Source organism: Clavelina lepadiformis, chromosome 8, assembly GCF_947623445.1.
Source record: "Clavelina lepadiformis chromosome 8, kaClaLepa1.1, whole genome shotgun sequence".
Taxonomy (NCBI): Eukaryota; Metazoa; Chordata; class Ascidiacea; order Aplousobranchia; family Clavelinidae; genus Clavelina; species Clavelina lepadiformis.
In genome coordinates this window covers 5573720-5593910 of record NC_135247.1, presented here as the reverse complement: position 1 = coordinate 5593910, position 20191 = coordinate 5573720, and the positions used below count along the sequence as shown (strand labels likewise).

Genomic DNA, 20191 nt, shown 5'->3' with positions numbered 1-20191 from the left:
ATATAAATGTCAGCATGAAATGAAGAAACGAATGCAATACAAAAGCCTGTTTTACAAAATTCCAGACCAATGAAATTGAAAGTTGCTCTGAAGAAAACAGCAGAGCAAAGTAATTTCTTGGCGCCCACTAGCGGTAATGCGGAAAACGTAAAGAGGTAAGATTACAAAGCAAGTCTATGACATAAAAGAAATGCCCGCGCATTTCGGATACGCAACAAAATGCTTGAAGGTATTTCATCCTATTTGTTTAGTAGTGTCTGTGACTTGTATTTACACATTGTACATAAGTCTTGATGCTACTTAGACCAAAAAAATTGTTGCAGGTTACACCGTAAGTATAACGACACCCGGCCATGCTGTATACTACTGCAGTATTTACGTTAAAGTATTGTTGTGCAAACAGGTCCTCAAAAATTTTCGCCAATCACGTTTTTAGCTTTATTCCATATGGCATATGGCAAGATATTGACCAACAAATTATGACAATTTTTGAGCTGACAAGGAACGAAGCAACAAGTACATAAACATTGGGTACAGATAAACGGAACGCATATACAATAACATACAAATAATTTGGTTTTGCACCAAATTGTCTTGAATATTACTACTTGAAGTGGCTGTAAAGGAATTATTTGCTTAACTGCAGTGCAGAAAATCCTAAATGCAAAATAGCTATGACAAATGATGCGGCATAAATTGTATTCTAAATATTTTTGCACCATGGTAAATAAAGCGTATTAATGAAGCTCGGAATTGAGCTAAAGTCATAACGTTAAAAAGAGTTAAAACAACATCAGCTTTGACATTTGCTTTGACGAGCTTCTTTGAGTACAGTAATGTTATTCAATCAGATAAAATCAAGTAAATAAAACTGCCTATACCAATGCATCTAAACGCAAATCAAGTTAAAAAAATATTCAATATATGAATAAGCTTAGATTCAGGTTAATTGTTTCATTTACCAACAAGGGTCCCTCGTATCAAATAGTAATAACACTGTGGTCAGGGAAAGTTTTTCTATTAATAAAATGTATATTTTAAAATCAAAACTCGCTCCTGTTTTGTTGTGATTCGAAATTCCCACGATGATGTTTTCAAAGCGTCTCGTTTATGAAACAACCTGTGCTAGGTATGTTGCTTTTGGTGCTGTCAAAACCTTTTTAACAAAAGGACACATCGCGAATCGGCCGAGAAATGAAAGTCATAGGATTACAACAATCCGAGGTTTCAAAACACAACCGAAAAAGTAAAACACTTACCTTGTACCAATGTACAGTTGGCTGAGGGTATCCTGTGATTTGACACTGAAACGTAACCGTTGTTCCTTCTTCTGCAACCTTGGATTGCGGTTTCAATGTGAAATGTGGAGAGCGCTCTATCCTACCGCTCATTTCTTCCTTCTCATACACTTGAAAATAAAACAGGATTTTCACAGTAATTCATTGCAACTGACCGGACAGTTTTACGAGTGAAAGAAGCCTGTTAGCGTCGTTATGTGATTAGTACTCGCTAAAAGTTTTTACGTTGTTGTAAATAAGACCGTTGTTAAAGTTGTCTATAAACAGTCTAAAGTCGTTTTAGTTTGTTTTCATAAAATGCGAATTTGATACGAAGCCGTAAGTTTCTAATATTATAATAACAATGGCAATATAAAATTCTACTGTATATAATTGAAAAACATTATAATTTACGCCTGATTACGGTGGCAAAAGAAAGGTTTTTCAATAAAAAAGACAACAACCAATACATAAATTAATTATCTTGCTCATAGAAATCTTACAGTGTGATTTTGAAGAGGAATATCCTTCGCTGTCCGTAGTTAGCGGAAACGTGGATGTGGACGCGAATGATTCGAAGCTGCTTCTTCTTGAAGAGAACGTGTCATCAATTTCGCTTAAAACTTTGTTTTCAACCCTAAACCGTCATGCTAGCATTAGATAATAATTGATCAACAATGCCATTTTGGTAGTGTGATTTAAATTAAATAACTAAATAATGCAGTAATACGCTAGTTTTACAGTAGATTTTACAAACAATAGCAACTGTACAAAAAAAAAAGAGTATTGTAAAAGAATATCAATACATTACAGGTTACATTAAACTTTTATGATACATTGTACGAGTTAACGCCGAATCAATGAGAAAGTTGAAAGCGCAATTCCCTAAAAACAATATTTGCATAGCAGTTTTTCTAAATCGCGTTGCTAGAAGAAAATAGGCCTTCCTAAGGAATCTACAGCTGCGTAAACAACAAATGGGTATTAATACTGTTCCTTTTCTACACTGCTCTCTGATTTATAGCGCAACTGGCAACGGCTTTCTAATATTAGGAGACTATTTAAGTTACATCAACCTAAGTCGGATTTCAACACATCCTTAGGCGAAATATCGACTACAAATAGTAGAAAAGCGCTGTTTAAACACCAGTTAAAAGTAGAAATTAACAGCATTGTCAAGCAACCAATAACATCGAGCATACACGGTGCCTCTCCCAATTCTAGCAAACTAAAAACTTTCAACAAAAAATTAGACTAAAAAATGTGCCCGTCAAAACTAGCTAGTAGCAAGTTATAAACTTTACATTACCGTAAAGGTCACGTAACGCGAAATAGAGTTAAGAAGGAAAAAGACGCTCTGGAACAACAATGCTTAACATGGCAAAGGCAATCGTAGCAAGTAAACGTTTGTTTGTACGCTGCAATTAAGCCGTTGGCGGTTAGCCAAATACGGCAACTATAATGACGTCATTAAGCATTTGACTCCTCACCCTCTTGCAGACCCGAATAAGGACGGGCTTTGCCTAAATTTTACAGATACAAAACGTGAAACTGGAAAATAAATTTGCAACATAAATCACGTATGTATAAGTCTTTAGACTGCACCCAAAGAAACTGGACATGTTGTAAAAACTGCACTGTCTGTACAAAGATACTCGCTGTACCGCAAACGTCGACAATCGAGTTACTGAGAGTTCGCCTACCGCACTTTAAATCCAATACATTTCTAATATTCAAAAGGCTCGTTCACTCTTCTGTTTGGGCGCTCTTGAAAAAGCACTCAACGCCCAAACGCTTGTGAATCAACGCACTTGAATGACAACTTTCACGACATTTCCCCGGCGTATTGCTACGTCACTGTTTTCTTGTTTGGGTTTCAAATCATTTCGCGAGAGACAGAACGAAATCAGATGATTGAAATTGTAATTCCCGCTGGAAGGCGAACGCCATTTGTCTGACATCACCATATGGAGTCATGGCTTCTATAAATACACCCACACTATATTTCAATACGGTTTTGATATCCACGCCCATTCTCCTATATTGCGTTTCTTAATCATAGCGCCAATACAGCGTTGAATACACCACAGGCTTCTACTTAAATAAACCTGAAAAGTAACTAAAAAAGGAGGTGTTTATGAAAGATATAGGGGCATTGCGAGTCATCTTTAATCTGCCATTACCATTTTTCAAATGTTTACCCTAATTATTTCGTTTTATCGTGTTTAGTCAACTTGTGGCCGTGAACCAAGGCAGAAAGTGCCCTATTAAGGTTTCTTGTAATCACTAACACTAGCCATGTCAAACATGCTAAGCAGGCTGACGAGCGAAATTAATCATTTTGAAGACTCTGGGTTGAAAAGTCGTCTGAAATTGGGAGAAAACACGTCACGCATGACCGAGCACGACAACAAACGCACAAGCGCCAAAAGTTTGTGGCGGTTTGAACAAGAAATGTTTTTGGATAAAAATAATCGGATACCATGAAACGAATGGGCTGAGAATTACTACGGAGATAAAGCTTAGGTTTTTCGAGGATAACAATGCGCCCTGCTTGTGAAAACACTTTGTAAAACAGAAGTCATCAAAAGGATTTTTTAACATCTACTCAAAGGCGTCTTTTTCCCAACTTCAACATCCTACACAAGCAATGAACAATACATTCATCGGACCTGTTTAAAAATATGATGACTTTATATCATATTCTACGTAAACGTTGTAGAAGTGTTTTTGTGCCCCGAACGCTATATTTTCGATTGCAGCAAAGCCCTCGATATGGGTTTCGTGGTGAATGAAAATGATATAAAGTGGTCCTTTGTCATTATCAATCATCATGAACGTGATATTTCTAGATATCAGCATATCTTTCAAAACTTGTTTTCGACATGCTTGCTTTGAGATCAAACAATTCTATTTTCATGTAGCTTTGAAGTTGCTACTACAACAATGTTCGAACGGACTTTAAAAGCGCCCACCTTTTTACAATGACGTTCTGATGAGCACCTCATCACTTTTACGGACCCACGGTCACGTGTTTGGGTGCGGCTGGCGCTGACACCGCCGCAAAAGTTCAAGAATTTTAGGAAATTGCAAACTGAGTAGGAAAATAGCTGACACTGGCCGAGATCCTGGGTACACATTTCGAAATTATAATGCGCATACATAATCGTGCGACAGCCACAGTTTTCACACGGCGAGGAAGCAAGCCATTGACAATTCAATGAGTTGGTATCCTTTAGCATAAGATAGGAAAGACCTTTCGACAACAGAAGTCGCTCATGTTCAGGTTGAGCGTAACAGTAGTGACGACATGTGTCTAAAAATAGTGAATGCCACAAAATTTAAGATGGAAACCGTGGTTTGCTTAAGGCCTCCTTCGGATACAGCAAGCACAAGTTATTTGCTCCATTACCGCGAATCAGAAAAGCTCTTTATAGCCTCTGTTGACATACAGGAAACAGGTCTTACTGACCGCAAGTTTACACCAATATACAGTTAACCATTACGTCATATATACACAGACATTCGCAAACTATTATGTAATAATATTTAGTACTTTCAAGTTACAAGCAATTGCAACGAAGTGGTTCGTGAATTATTATTTTGGCAACGGAAGTTTCGCACAAGAGTGATCTGGGAAGTTAACATAAAATAACGATGTTTTGCATTATTTTTACAAAATGTGATCAAATTTTATCAACAAAACATGTATCCTTACTTAAAACTAACAGGTAATTTGAAACATATGCCAATTGCCTAAAACAAAACAAAGGTTGAAACAAACCAAACAACCAATCCAAACAGAAACACACGCAATGCGACTGAGTGCAAGTGCAAAACAAGCGTCCGTCTTCATTACTCATCATTAGTCCCCATACGCGGGTTTCAAACCTATGTTTTAATTCTAAACTTAAAGCTAACACATGGCGACAAGATCGACGCAAACCACTTAGCACCGGTTATAGAAATTCTTCTCCCGAAAAAGTCCATTTGGCAAAGAGTAAGTTAAACGCCAAGGTCCCGACCGTGAAGAAAGGAAATACATTACACTAACGACGTTACTCCCAGTGTAACACGCCGGTTATCGTTCCGGACATTGTCAGTCAATCTTATTTCAATTACATCATCTTGAACGAGACTGGCTGTCTGACATGCCTGCGTCAACCAAAAATTTCATGCTTATTTAAGCGTGTTAACAAGTTTCGTCGCTTAAAGGTGTTGCTGTGAGGTCAGGTATAATGTTTGTTAACATTCGAAGCAAGAAAACGTTCGAAACACATGTAACTTTTACGAACTTCTAACAAAGTTTCGATACTTGTTTGAAATTGTATCACTTTCCACAGACGCCAAGCAACAACGATTTCACGAGTTTCGATAATTTTATCGATTCCATGGAATATCGGCTCATAGAAGCCTGGCAAGCATAAACACGATCCTTCGCCTGTAGATCAAATCATAGCCACAATATAGACAAAAAGTCAACTAAACAGCCGATAGAAAGCCATCAAAAACCGTGTAAGACCACCCATGGTTATCAATAGAAGTTTACCGCAGTTTTCAAAGCGTTTCAAGCTTTGATGTACGACTTTCTTAAAATCCAGGCAAAATTAGCATAGGGTGGTTCAACTATATGGTAAGATTTGAATTCATACCCTAACTAAAACCGGCTTGGCAAACGGCAGGGTGCAAATTCGTTATGCAACTAAGATCATTTGAGTCGAGGGAAATGTTAAAAGCACTAATAAAGACGTGGAGTATGTAGCAAACAACCCAAAACGGGCAATATTTCCCCAGCAGCAAGTCGCCACGTACAAACAAACGCGTATACTCAGCATTTTTCTGCAACTTTTGGGAATTACTGAAGCATTGCATTTAATCTCAATTCTGCTATTGTCTTAGCAATATATCATGATGGGGAGACGGCTGTAAAAAGTTAATTGTTTCACTTGCGCAGGGTTAGGCTATGGGGCAAGCAAACAATCACATCTGCTTGCCACCACCAAAGTTAGCCGCCCTCTGTTGATCATCCTGTCAAGACATAAATCATTCGCCGTACAACCTAACCAGTTGCGTCTTTTATTGTTTCTTGCCCGTTGTAACCTATTTCCTGAATATTTTTTCAACTATTGCGAAATAGAAACTTAAAGAACCGTCGAACTGCGCTAAAACATGTATCAGACACACCTATTCCACCTAAAAGGCAGTGATTTTGCAAATGTTGCGAGCTCAACTTTCTTAGAACTCGCTTATGCTTCAATAAAGACAGTGGGCAGGGCTTAAATTCGTGCATTGCAGCATAAATTTTTACCTCCTTGCTATCGGCGGTCATGGTCCAGGCCACGTGACGACAGGTATACAGTTAAAGTAAACAAGCACTCAGTATATGTGGTGACCTTTCACGCCATACAAGAAAATGTATAATACAGTCCGTATTTCTGCCCCGAAAAGTTCAGTATAATAATGTTAGCTAAACCTGTTGTGTGGATCAACCCACGTAGTGTCGTGTTAGGAATGACAGATGGAACGTGTGTCTACGTGGTGGACAACACGTAAAGGCGCCGTATATGCTTGTAAAAAGGCTTAATTTCTCTTTTTATTTTATTATAAAGTGAAATTACTAAAAATGCAATTACTCCAAAAATCTCGCAAGGGACTCCCTGAAATTTTGCATGTCAATTTTGCATGGCTATTATTTCATAACATCCTAATAAAATCACATATCTCTAGCTCTTGCAATAAAATGTTAAACTCAAGAATGCAATTTTCGGCCCAAAAAGTCAAAATTCAGCAATTTTCAATTACATTTTAGCCTAACCCAGCAATGCGACCTGGAAGGTTTTAACAGCTGTTTACTAGGGGCAATCCCCACACTCAAAAACAACACCGGACGTGCCGGCCTGTAATTGGCCGAACACATTTTTCTAAACCATTACGTGGAAGTCCAACATTTTCATGAAAATTGCAAAATTCTAGCATATGCGGCTCCTGCAGTGTTTCCCCATTAAAAACAGGCCGATCGCCAACGTCTCTATATCGACCCCAATAATCTACATCAACCCTTGTCAGTGAAAAAAGTAAAAGTAAACGATTCTTAATATAGCACAGCTATGTTTTCAGTGTGCATTCAGCTTCACAAGAATTCTGTCCGAGGCGGCTAGAAATAGATCGCATCTATCTTGAACATAGGTGATGAAATGCACGGTCACCTGCAAAGCATCAAATCCCCACGTGCGCGCACAGGTAAGCCGAAAAAGAAAAAAAGTCCCAGGCTATGTGTTAAAAGTGATTAGTTGTTCAAACCCTTGACCTTTCGCAAAAGAAATTACGCAACAAAACAGCCCTAAACGATCGACTTTGGTGAATATAGTTATGCAGAAAAGCATAGCCCAAGCAGTGCGAACTCTTGTTTACACAAATCAATGAATGCATGAAGATAATATTGACAAATGACAATCTCGTTCCGTAAAAAGAGGTTATCGACCGCATGCTTAATCGCGCATGGAAGGAGACAAAATCGCGTATCCTATTGCTCTTTCCAATAAGACCAACCAAGCCAATGAAGAAAGTGAATAAACGATCTCAATTCCCTAAAAACACACATCTTGAACTCACGGTGTTGAAGATCTTGCAGAAGCGGGAATCTTTTGCGAACAAATCTCTGGTTCACGTGACCTGAACTTTTCACTTTCAGGTAAGGAGCCGTTTGGTTCTAAAAAGAAAGCAATACATCATAGTAAAAATTTCAAAATTCAAGCAAAAGTGATACAGCGTCTACATTTATTATCAAAGAAAATATAACTTAATCCATAACCCAGCCTTGGTGAATGAACAAATCATATGACGTAATCAAACGAATATCTCCTGCAAAGCAAGCGTTTTTGAAATTTTACTACTGTAAATCGCAAATGATTTCAAAAAGCCTGCATATGAGTTTGCAATTTTCAAGTAAAAGCAACATGTATTTTCTATAACATGAAAAATACATTGAAAAGGTCAGCGCAACATAGAATAGTACAAACACTTGAAACCGGTTGATACAACAGGTTAAGAGTTAGAAGTTTGCCTGACTTTAATCTCTTTAGAGAGCTACTGACAGCAGCCGCTGACGGAAACAGGACAGCAAGATGCACGGCTAATAAACTCGTAAAAAGAAAAAATTATTTTCTAATTTCAGGCCAAAATCAGCTAAGCACATACACCCTGAAACAGTGAATACATGAAATATTCGTATGTTATTATCGACTGATTCTTACCGTAAAAGATAGTTTGACTCAGGGAACGATTGGGGAATTGGTTACAGTTAACCGCTTCTGCTGTTGGATTAATCTTTTCGGTTTCGGTAAAAACATCGTCAAAATTCTCGTTTGCAAGTTCAAGTTTATCGCATTCGTTATTTTGAACATCGTCCAAAACATCTTTTACATCATTAGAACTTGACTGGATTCTTTGCTCGCCGTCACTAAAATAGTCGGACAAGAGTTCGTTTCTTTCTGATTTTTCATCAAGTTTTAATTCCTTATCGGGAGCAATGTAGGCACTATTTTTCGCGACTTTTTTGTTATTGTTTTGACGATCGTCGATTCCAGCTGGAGATACGCAAGACAAGAGCCAGCGCTTGCCAGCACAGTTCCACTTTGACATTTTATCACACAATCTAAATATGTTGGAAGACCTTGCAATAACACAAAAACTTCTTCGTTACAACACAGATATTAAACCCTGTATTCATTTTCCATCGAGCCTGACTACATGGGCAGTGTTAAGCCGAAGTCGTACTTTCGTGCAATCTATAACACTGTTTGCGTAACTTTGGCCCCAAGTGCCCTCATGCTTGCTGTTCGTACTAACTAAATCAACACAATCTGGTAATTAATTGTTTGAGCGCTGTCTCCCCTCATGCACCTTGGGCGCAACGGTACCTGTCGTACATTGCTGAAATACCTGCACGATGACGATGGCTTAGACACTAAATGTCAATAGCGCTTTTATCTATTACTTTGATAATCCGCTAAGCTTTTGTAATGGTCGCTGCTATTTGAAACAGTTAAAAATGAGAAGAGCACATTGTACTACAGGCCTATAAAATCACAATGCCCGGGCCGACACGAACGTTTCTCAGCCGAAATTTTTTTTTCTGCCCGGTTGAGCAGTGAGTTTTCTCGTGGTTAAAACGTGTGCTACGCGAGGCGCACGTCGGAACAAAAACGCTTTTCAGACCTCTTTTTGGTTCAACGTTTGACTAGGTATTTCGCAAAGAAATATGTTATCTACAGACTCAGTCAATCTTTGCAACACTTTCCTTATCTAGCAGCGCTGTTGTTTTGACGTATCTAATTCGTATTAATTAAGTAAGCCGCGGTTAAAACCATAGCAAAACTGATACGTTTTAAATTTTTACTGTTTCTCTTTCGTTGCTCTACTGTAAATAAACAATAGACATGATCTTACTGTTCTCATTTAACTAAGTAGAACATAATAGGACCAAGTGTTCTGTGCCAAAAACACGTCTAGGTTATGGATTGATTACAACGTGCACACATTATTGAAGTACTCTTGTGTGTACAGAAGCAACCAGTTATGGCTACTCTAGAACCTGCAGAAATATTTCAAAGGTACCTATGACAACGGGAAAGTCCCCTTAAAAGCCTAAAAGTTATAAAAAGTTTTTGTTTAGATGTCAGTGTAAGACTGTAAGTCTTTGATTCGGGATATTGTTTTATAAAATTTAGTAAACACATTTTTCTACAAAGTAGGGATTTTTTTTGGAATTCCTTCTTAAAATAGCTGTAACCGGAGACTGTAAAATGTTAGTCCGCAAATCTGCTGGTGTAATGTTGATTTAACCCAGTGAAATTTGCTCCGAAAATTTCAAAGGTTTACCTTTGCCTAGTACAATGGTTGCAATTGACTTTGCGAAAAACCGCGCTCACAAACGCAACAGCCACAAGTAAAAAAACTGCAATATAATCCACCACAGTTACTTCTAAGATAAACAATCGGGGACCACCTGGGCAATGAAATCCCATGAAGAAAGCTTAATTATGGTTAAAAGTGTTGCCTTTCCGAACCATTAGCACTGCTTATGCTGACATACTAGCGTTAAACCTCCTATTAATGATGTATCGAGTAGTAGCGCTAGTCTTATGCAAAATGAGCTGTTTAACAAGTAAAGTAAACCAATGAGCGATAGTTAGCATTTGGTTCCGTAAGTCAACTGCATCGAAAAGTTGTTGACCACGCTGCTATGACGTATATCGGCGGTTTGATTCGTATCAGTAAAACCTTGTTAACCTGCAGTCTTTTAAGTTTCTGAGTTTTTACAATTCACAGTTGATATTGTGCGCAACCGTGATAACAGATGCCATTCCGTTGCCAGCTTATCGACAGATTTAACGATTCCTGCTTTGCTTTCAAAGAGCGATGTCAATTTATTTAACAACCTTGTCTTTTTCCGTGCTTTGTTTTTCCGTGCATGCAACCTAACCTCATGCAAAGACCAGCCATGCTGCAAACTGAGAGCATGTAGCCTACGTCTGAATTAACTCCAGGCGTACGTTCGAGCTGATTTTAGACAAATTTTAAGAAAAATAAATAAACACGAATATGAAAGTCCTCAAGTAAAGTTATCACAACAATTTCTACATTTTTTAACGGAGGAATACATTAATTTATCACGTTTATGTTACATCTTTGTAAAGTTTGAGAAATCCTATTTGTTTGACGATAAACTTCACACCATTGATTTTTGATTGAAGTAAAATATTTAGCGCTGGTGTACATAAACAAACGGTAAGACCTGACTTCTAACCACTATCTCTGCACTTAAGCTTGGAATTCGGTAAGATATATTGGAGTCTATTTTTGTGGAAATTGTCTACAGCATTCGTGAATAATTCACCGAAACCTAACAGTAATCTTGTGGGTACGACTTATTCTTAACAAGATTCACATGAGAAGCGTCACTTGACATTAAGTCTAAGCCCCCAACCTATTCAAATTCCCAGACAAAGAACTACAAAAATGACCGAATGTCAATCTGCGTGGATTGAATGTAACACCATCCTATCCCGACAAATAACACTCAAATGCCTACCTGGTCAATACATTGGAATTTTCTAGATATTTTTAAGGTTGTCCCGATCAGACTCATTGATACAGGTCATGTACATGGGTGAAACACCACATTTTTAAAGGCTCTCCTAATACCGAGTGCGGTAGACTCAGTCACTGTCAGACGAAAGCTTTTGCGACTGACTTTCAGTAATGCTACAGACGCAAAAACCCCAGAGTAACCTATAAGTGCACTCTCAGCTGTAACTTAAATCTTAACCCTAACCCTACTCCTCCTTAATCTTTACCACAAAGCAAAGAGTGTGAATAAGTTAGTAAAGGATAGAAGTTGCACGTGTTTGAGTAAAACGTGTTGCGAACAGTTTCTCGGGAGAATGAGATTCACTACATGCTCGTCCCAACGCAGATGAACTGAAAACATAGCAAACGCTTCCCGCAAAGGTGATACAACCTACGTGCGGCAAGACTCATCTTAGCTTGCGTTAACCTCGGTATAATGTTACCAGCTTTCGACAACTAAAAGAAAATTCATCAGAAATAAATATTAAAGATATTCTATACACTGGGTGTATGTCTTTGAAATCGGACTCCACGATGTAAACACTGATGCTACCAGCCGCGACTGAACTGTTTTTTTTTATCGCTTTGAAACACTAAACGACCTTATAACTTCGTAAACATTAGAAAACTTATTAAATCCCAAACAAAGCTTGCTTTGATGAGAAGAAGTTTTAAAATCAATTCGCATGACGTCATTTTTCAAACCTTCTTCTAACTTAATGTAAACGTGATTTTCTATGCCCAACAATAACGAAGTGTAACAATAACAATAGCGTAGCTAAAGAAGTGAAATAAAATTAGCGATTGGGCTTGTTCGGTTTGTTTGGCTCATCACACATATATCCTTGTTTTTGCAAGTGCTTCTGGATCATAAACATAAACCTTACGAAATACGTTTGTTTTAATACTTTAATTATATTTGGGATTTGCGGTTTCGATGGAATTCATTTTCACATCACGATAAGAGCACATGCGAAAAGGTTTAGCGCCGGACACGTAGCTTGGCGAAAAACTTGCAAAAGTGAAGTGAAGCACTGAACAAACGTGAACAAATCTACATTGCAAAAACCCTTCACCGACACTTAGTCACCAATACTCATCAAATCAGTTCTATCTGGAAAGCTAGTGTAGCTTATTCGCAAGAATGCGAAAACAATAACTCTACAACTGACAGCTAAACGCCTACAAACCTATACCTAGATGGCGTCAAAAACATACAAAAGCCGAGACAAAATGCAACGATGTTTCTCTTGCTGAAACGCCATGAGTATATGACGACACGCGCAAAGACGCTTTACAGTATGTAGATTCTACAAGTTTGACTAGTTGGCAAAAACTTTCGAAATTGAACAGATTAAAAGGATTTTTCCTTGATCTTTGCTATCGGACACATTAGCAAAAAAACGGGGGTGGACGGAAGTGCTGAGTTTGACGACATCCGGTATGTAAGGAAGACGATAGATGGGATCGTAAAGAAATTACGACAGCTATGAACGATAACGTCGATATTACTACGACTGAGAAGTCAGCTTTTATCGCCGATAAGCGAACGCCGCCGCAATCCGGACATAAAAACAACAAACGAATGATGACAAGATGCTCGGATAGTGACAACTTGCAGTTGGTCAGAAAATGTTTGAATACCGCGTGCCAGGGACTCGGGTTTGAAAACCAACAAGAGCATGCGAGGTTTCCTAGTACACAGATCGGCCTTTTGTTTACAAAATCTGTCAAACTGCATTAAGATTATTCCAATTAACGCTGACGTGGTCTTATCGGCTCGTTATATAAAGATATACGTCAAAAGTTTCACGCTAGCTGCTGTTTCAAAAAGAACCTCTGATGCGTACCTCTATAGTAGTTGGTTGTAAATACAATAGTAGGAGAAAGATAAGAAATTAAGTGAGATTAAAATTACACGGATCGTAAGGTGACATATGCAGTGAATATTTCTTTTTAGTATATCATGATCATTTATCGGTAATTATTCCCTTTCCAGAAAATCAATATTTTGTAACAAGCGATATTTTTACCATCGCATTTTCAAAAATAATGAAGCAAACAACAAAAAGTCGTTATTTTGCTCATTTTATTGTTAGTATACGTAATATAAAACCTTGTCACAATTGACACGCTCCTATCTGTGATAACGCGTATTTAATGGGGCTTTCTATGTAGCCCGGACTTAAGGCGCATTTTATCATTTGATAAAATCACGTTCAAAGTCAAATCAAGAATAATGAAGACTTTGACTGATGGACGTCACTAGACAACAAAAGTTACGTGACCCACGTCACAAAGGAGTCGCCTGCCTCCTCACAATTTTATTTATTTGGTGTTATTTTCGACAAAGACTTTCGTAGCAGGATGTAACAAATAAGCCCAAAGGTGAATTAAATGCGGCAATGCAGTTCCTAATAAGTCGAGCTTTGAACATTAATTAATGTGGATTAAAATATCTTTCGGTTTATTTGGCAGCAGTCTTTTAAAACTTGACGAAAACATTTAGTCAGTCAAAAACGACCGGCCAATGTCGATGCCGCAAAAATTCAACCATCAAAAGTTTCAAGATAATTACGCGACTTACACTTTTACAAAACAAGGCAATGCTGAAAATATTAAGTTTCTATACATATCATTCCAATTTCTCAGACCGCCAAAAACCTATCGAGAAAAATAAACTACCACTGTAATGCAATCTGATAGGGCAAACGGGTCGGCGATTGTTTGTGTCTAAATTAAGAGATCTCTGAATGCAAAAGTGTGGCAGCATGTAAAAGCTTTTCCAAGAAACTCAATGGGTTTTAGCTTGGGATCAAAATTCTTCGCGTTTGCCTTAAGCGTCTCGATCTTAGGTACAAGAAGATTTAAGGAGAAAATCCTCCAAAGACAGCAATTTTTCCCAAAGAACAAACCGGAGAGAAGATAAAACTTACTTCCTATAAATAGACCTCATTGTCCTAAAAACTGGGTTTTATAAAAATCAATTAACGCCAAATTTTTATGGTAATTCTGCTTGTAGCTTATCACTGTTACTGCACCTTCTTTTAGTAAATAAAAAATAAATTATCAATTTCAATAACCAAATAGCCATGTACTGATATAATCGATAAACGTCAATAACAAACAACGTCACAGAATGACACTCTTGGCAACTGAAACGCACAAGTCCGTTCTAATTCCATCACGAACCACTTTGAAGGCTTGTATAGATGGTTACAAAGCGGTGTTAGGGAACAGGTGATGCAATCCAAATGCTCCATACTGCAAAGCTTTTCAATGAATCACTGGGTCCGTTATGGAAAGCACAAGAGTTCTTGGAGCAATTTGTTTGTTGAGGCACCGGAAAATAGTTGTATATAAGAGAAAAACAAAAGCTTATATTTGTCAAATCCGAGCACCGGGTAGATAAACCATACAAAGTCGTTTAAAGTGGTTCAAAAACGTAGTACTTGACACTTGTGATTAAAAAGACCGAAACAATAAAGTTATGTCTCGATTGTCCTTTATGCTTTGCCACAAAACTTTAGCCAGCTTTTGACCGGAGAATAAACTCGACGCTCAAACAAAGCGGGTCGTGTTTTGCAGGTGGAAAAATCGATAAAAGAATTGAGTGATTGGTAGCAAATAGCAGTTAAGGGTGGCTGACGTGCTTGACTTGGCCAACTCGTGCAATACACTTGCTTATTTGCGCCTCTCGGATATTCGAATACGTTATAAGTAATTACATCACAAAAACACAACGATAAACTTTCGCAGATGTAACTCTACTCAACTTTCACCTACTGTATATTTCTTGCCTGTCGTAAGTCGTGATTAAATACCCAGAGCAGATTATGACAGAACAAGTGTTCACTTGTTTTGCAAATTAAAAATCTGCTGGATATTTATTAAGCAAAGCAAACAAATATTTTGGCGACCAAAATTCTTTTGCCCATGTTGAGTTTAGTTAACGCTGCCGATAACTATTATACTTCTAACAAATCGATGTTTGCTCGACCAATGGGTTATGGAAAACAAACGTTGAAATGACGTCAAACAGAGGTGATCTATCACCACGCAAATGGCAATGATTTCAGAAAAGCAAAGTTCTATGACGAATTCATAGTAAACGTCGTTTTGATAAAATAAGATGTATCTCGTGCGTATTTAATTGATATTGACAGTGGCTATTTACGTTGCTACGATAATTAAGTTATATGAGGGCGCAAAACAAACGCGATAAAATCAAGTATCATGTTGGGCATATCGTGCCAATGTCGGCGTTCTAACAATGAGAAATGTTATCAGCGATGAACAATCGCGAGATACAGACGACCGTATCAATCAAACAGCGTCATATCTTGCCATATCCCGTACAGTTTTGGCCTGATAAACATAACACCAAGTTTTTACTCATTATTCAAAAGTATGTACCGAGTTGCGCGCGCAATGATTTAGGGGGATTAATGAGACCTTCATAATAGAAATCTTTGCAACTATTTGCGGCATAGAAAGACACGCTCATATGGGTCCTACAACGCGATATCACGTAAGTCCAAGAAATCACGAGTTCCATCTAGCGGTTAACAACAACCGGTGCAAAAAAACAACTTGCAAAGCAAAAAGTAAGAACTTTAACCGAATTGTGGTTTACATAGCTAAATGCTAAATGTTACAAAGTCATCATGTTCGTTATACTTAATAGAAGCAAAATAAATATCCTAATTCATAAACTCAAGTGTTTATTAGATTAGATTCTTACTGACAAATATCACAACTATAAATGCACAAGTAAGTATTTTAACTGGAATTTTCATTTTCTTAAAATCGGAAACAAGACGAAAAAATTAACACAAGCACAAGCTGTTTGAAAATGCTTGTAAATTCCAAAAAAATATCAAACACAAAAAATATTTTTAAGATAGAAAAGGTGCAGGCATGAGCATTGCACTCAGTCTATCCGAAATCATAACAGAAGCGAAGCATTTGGAAGATGCTTTTAAATACAAAATATGAGAACGGGTCACTTATAAAACCAGAGCCTTTCACCAAAGGCCTTTCATGTTTAGTCCTATACCATCAGCAGGTATATAACTTCAGCACGCTAAGCGTCAAACCGCTATGCCTTATGGGCATAACAGGTGTTTTCTAACTTCAATACTGTAAAGTAAACGGAACATTGTAATTAAAGTATTTGTTACGTATACCTTCGTTTTAGGGTACAATGCTGTCATCATGTAATGAAGTAACTAACGTAATACTGGACGTACGTGACATAAAAATGAAGTTTATGGAAAGTTGATTTTTACCATAATTTCCACTAAAATTTAGAACGCAAGATGTACAGAGAAATAATTGCTAGCACTGGTTGAAAATCGGCAGCAGCAACTGATTTGTCTTTTGTTGGCGCAAGCAGCAAGGTTCTCTGCACCAGACATCAACTCCATAAAACAATGATTCTAATTCTACTTAAAATTATCTCGTTTAAAAATAGAAATAGAATCGATAACCACAAAATTCTGCGACGATTCTCAAATGCAGGATATGACATTACAATATCGTACTAGAATAAAAAGACACTCACCACTTCCCTTGAATCCACAAATATTCGTCAGAGAATTTCTATCTTGTTTTAAACAAAAGAGAGCAAGCAAACATTAGAAAGAAAACTAAATACTTGTTGATGAAAGAAAAGAACGAATATTAAAATCCTGACCGTACCAGCTATCTTACACATAGAGACAAAAAGTTATACGTTTTAAAACCGAGACGCACCACCCTTTTGTGTTTTCTCAACAGCATAAAGCTTTCAATAGACAACTATTTCTGATATCTTACGAACAATTTCGCCTGAGTCACCTAAGCATTGCTAAAACTTGAAACATCTGCAGCTTCTTCCAAAAATCTTTTGTTGCATTTTTTTGTCAGCTCTTTCGCAGACCACTAAATCTATTACGTCAAATAAAGGCGGCTTAAATTGTAACAAACGCTCCGCGGATCAGGTTTTGACCTTATTCAAGCTCAATCAGAGTAGCATTAACACTATGACTAAGTTAAGTAGCATTAACACTACGACATAAGCATCAACGGCAATATTCAGACATTTGACTGTATTTTATGGATTTATGTCAAGCTTTTTTCGTTGTATACAGACTGCAAGTATTTTTCCTGTCAAATGCCGCAAACATTGCTGAACGTAAAGCCTCTGCCATTCTGCAAAGCAGGACACTAAAAGAGCTTAATTATTGGTAGCAGTCAGCGTATAGTTTATCACAGTAGTTATTAAACCATGTCCTCTGTTTCGTTTCAAACTGGCTTTTGAAGTGATTTGAAGATGCCACTTGTCCACATTACAACCAAAACACTGTCTGCAATGGCACATAGACCAAGCCTTTTCATTTGTTAAGGTGATCTACTTTCACGTTTAAAATCGTATTCATACGGATCACCTTATCGTGTTAATGATCATATGGCTGATGTCATGAAGGTCTCAAGATGAAAAAAAATTTCTATGCAACCGGACGTTAAACCGATTAAATAATGTAAGGCAAAAAGTATGCAGCATTTGGAATAGTCACTTCAACAGTTACTAAAAGCGCAATGTTGCAAAAAAAAATATTTTGGTCAACCAGTTTGTAAATGCTAAATCTCAAACTAAACAAATTCTTCTCTGTGTAAGACAGAGATTTTTACACATTTTTTTAAACACTGAACTCTAGTACAAACGTTTTCTTGTCTTTGAAAGAGGACCTGCTTTTGAAGGAAGAAACAAAATTGTTCAAAACTCTCAATTCCCCCTCCGAAAAACGGCCAGGAGGTTTGTTGTCATTGAGGTTTTCTTAAACTAGGGGCCGGACTGCTTTTATAAATTACTTCTCAAACCTTTTAAAACTCATCCTCGGAACCCAAAAGGGTTCGTGGACTGGACCCCAATTTCATAACTCTGATCTAAAGCATAAAGCTATGGAAGTGTTTTATCTTACGTTTCAGTGTAAAATTAGATAAAGAATTTAATTCATTTCGTGTGAGTTGGAAGTTATTTCTTGTATCATTAAACAATTGCGTCTAAACTTTATTCTAAAAGCGCTAGTAACTTACGTTTGGTTTTCTTTGCTGGAGATGCATGAATGTTAAGCAAAGCGGCGGACGAGGTCCTGCCTAGTCTGTTAACAATGGTGCACCTGTACGTTCCTCGGTCTTCCAAACTCGCATTCTCCACGATCATCTTGTGCTTCCCATCACCGCTAGTCTCTGCCCATCTGGGTGCAAGATGATAATTTTTGTTCAACTTAGTGCGGTAAATAGGAACCTTGAATTTCATCAAAACATTGTAATATAGTTGAGGGAGATATAATTACGTATAAGTCGATCTGGACTTACATTCGGTCCGTTGGATAATCAATAAGTTGTCCATTCTTATACCAACATATGTCAGGCCGGGGATTACCTCGGACCTGCAAGAATAGCAAAGTTTCAAAACAACGTTGGATGAATTCTTGTGATGAAAATATTTTACAATTACTGTATAATTCGACCTATACATATGATTTTATAACTCATACAAGAAAATAGTAGCCAAAGATTTGGTTGCAAACCAAAATCACTGTCCTGGAAGTGTTTTCCGAGTGTCGTAGTAGGTCTACGTATACACCGGTGTAAGTATACTCCATTTGTTCTTTGCGGTTTCATTCCATTTTTCCACAGTCACATTAAATTATTTGTGTTCGTTAAAAAGTAAATAACATATGGCGCCTTCAGGACCCCAAAGAAAGATTGTCTTACCTCACACAAATTATTATTATTAAAAAAAAGAAAATCAAAAACGTGGACAGCATTCCACAGTATACCACAACCGATTCGGTAACGTGGACGCAGAAAAGTACCAAGTTCTTGGTTACCTTGCTATCTGTTTACTCACCTTACAGTCAAACTGCGCATTGTCACCTTCGACAATCTCCGAGCACTTCACCGGTACTTCAAAGGACGGAACTGCTGGTAGTCGTAGAACATCTTTTGTGGGAATGTTTCTAGGAAGTTCAGCGTCGTAAGTAACTGATGGTCTGCGTTTTAAAATCGAACGTTTACCAGTAACGTTTGGGCTGGAGTGAGCGCGATTTTTGTATGCGGACGGTCTCATCTTCGACTGATGTCATTCGTTTCAACGTAACCTATGCTCATGAAGACAAGGCTTTATACTTTAGTACGCTGGGAAGAAAAACCAGCCGCTTATTATATCAGTCTCTGAAAACGTTGCATGATTGTTACCAACACAAACACAGCATTACACTAAGAACGAACTATACATAAGTTTAGTTCAATCCGCTATTGGTATACAGCGAGTTACTGTACCTGTCACCAGCTTGTGGCAATTTTTACTAAACTATTTGCTTGCGAAACGTTAACATGCTGACTTCCCAAAGTTGCTTACCTATAATAACCCATAACCTGGTTCTTATATAAATCATGCGTTAATTAACATATAAAATATGACTGGAAGGCAGTACCATTGCTATACAGTATTTCAGCCTGGACATAACAGAACCTAGATTCTATTTGCAAGTACTTTAGAAGCGAGTGCAAAGCAACGCGCTCAAGTCATTGAGCAAATATTGACCGAAAGCGACGGATTGCTCGTTATAATTTCAGTTTGCACCAACAACACGTCAATTAATAGCAAATTCCACACACAGTAAACGAAAGCTTCGTAGTAGCTTGCTTTTTACTTTCAAAGCGTTCCAAAGCCAGGCGAAGTAGTTTAAAAAAGCCCTTTAGTGTAATCGTTATTGGGAACGGTCAAAGGT

The 20191-nt window shown here is 37.6% G+C and overlaps 1 protein-coding gene across 2 annotated transcripts in view; it reads right to left on the bottom strand.

The window, feature by feature from the left end:
• Positions 1-19542, bottom strand: part of LOC143468285 (myosin light chain kinase, smooth muscle-like) — a 58098-nt gene extending 38556 nt beyond the window's left edge. Inside the window, exons 1-6 of one of the 2 annotated variants that reach the window (XM_076965402.1) lie at positions 19309-19542; positions 18771-18844; positions 18489-18649; positions 7890-7986; positions 1781-1914; positions 1260-1408 (exon numbers count right to left, since the gene is read on the bottom strand). In XM_076965402.1, the coding sequence (XP_076821517.1) occupies positions 1260-1408; positions 1781-1914; positions 7890-7986; positions 18489-18649; positions 18771-18844; positions 19309-19527 (834 nt within the window). In that variant the 5' untranslated portion in view covers positions 19528-19542. Of the gene's footprint in view, positions 1-1259; positions 1409-1780; positions 1915-7889; positions 7987-8530; positions 8934-18488; positions 18650-18770; positions 18845-19308 lie in introns of those variants that run through there. The other variant, XM_076965403.1, reaches the window with a different exon arrangement.
• Positions 19543-20191: the final 649 nt, after the last annotated feature.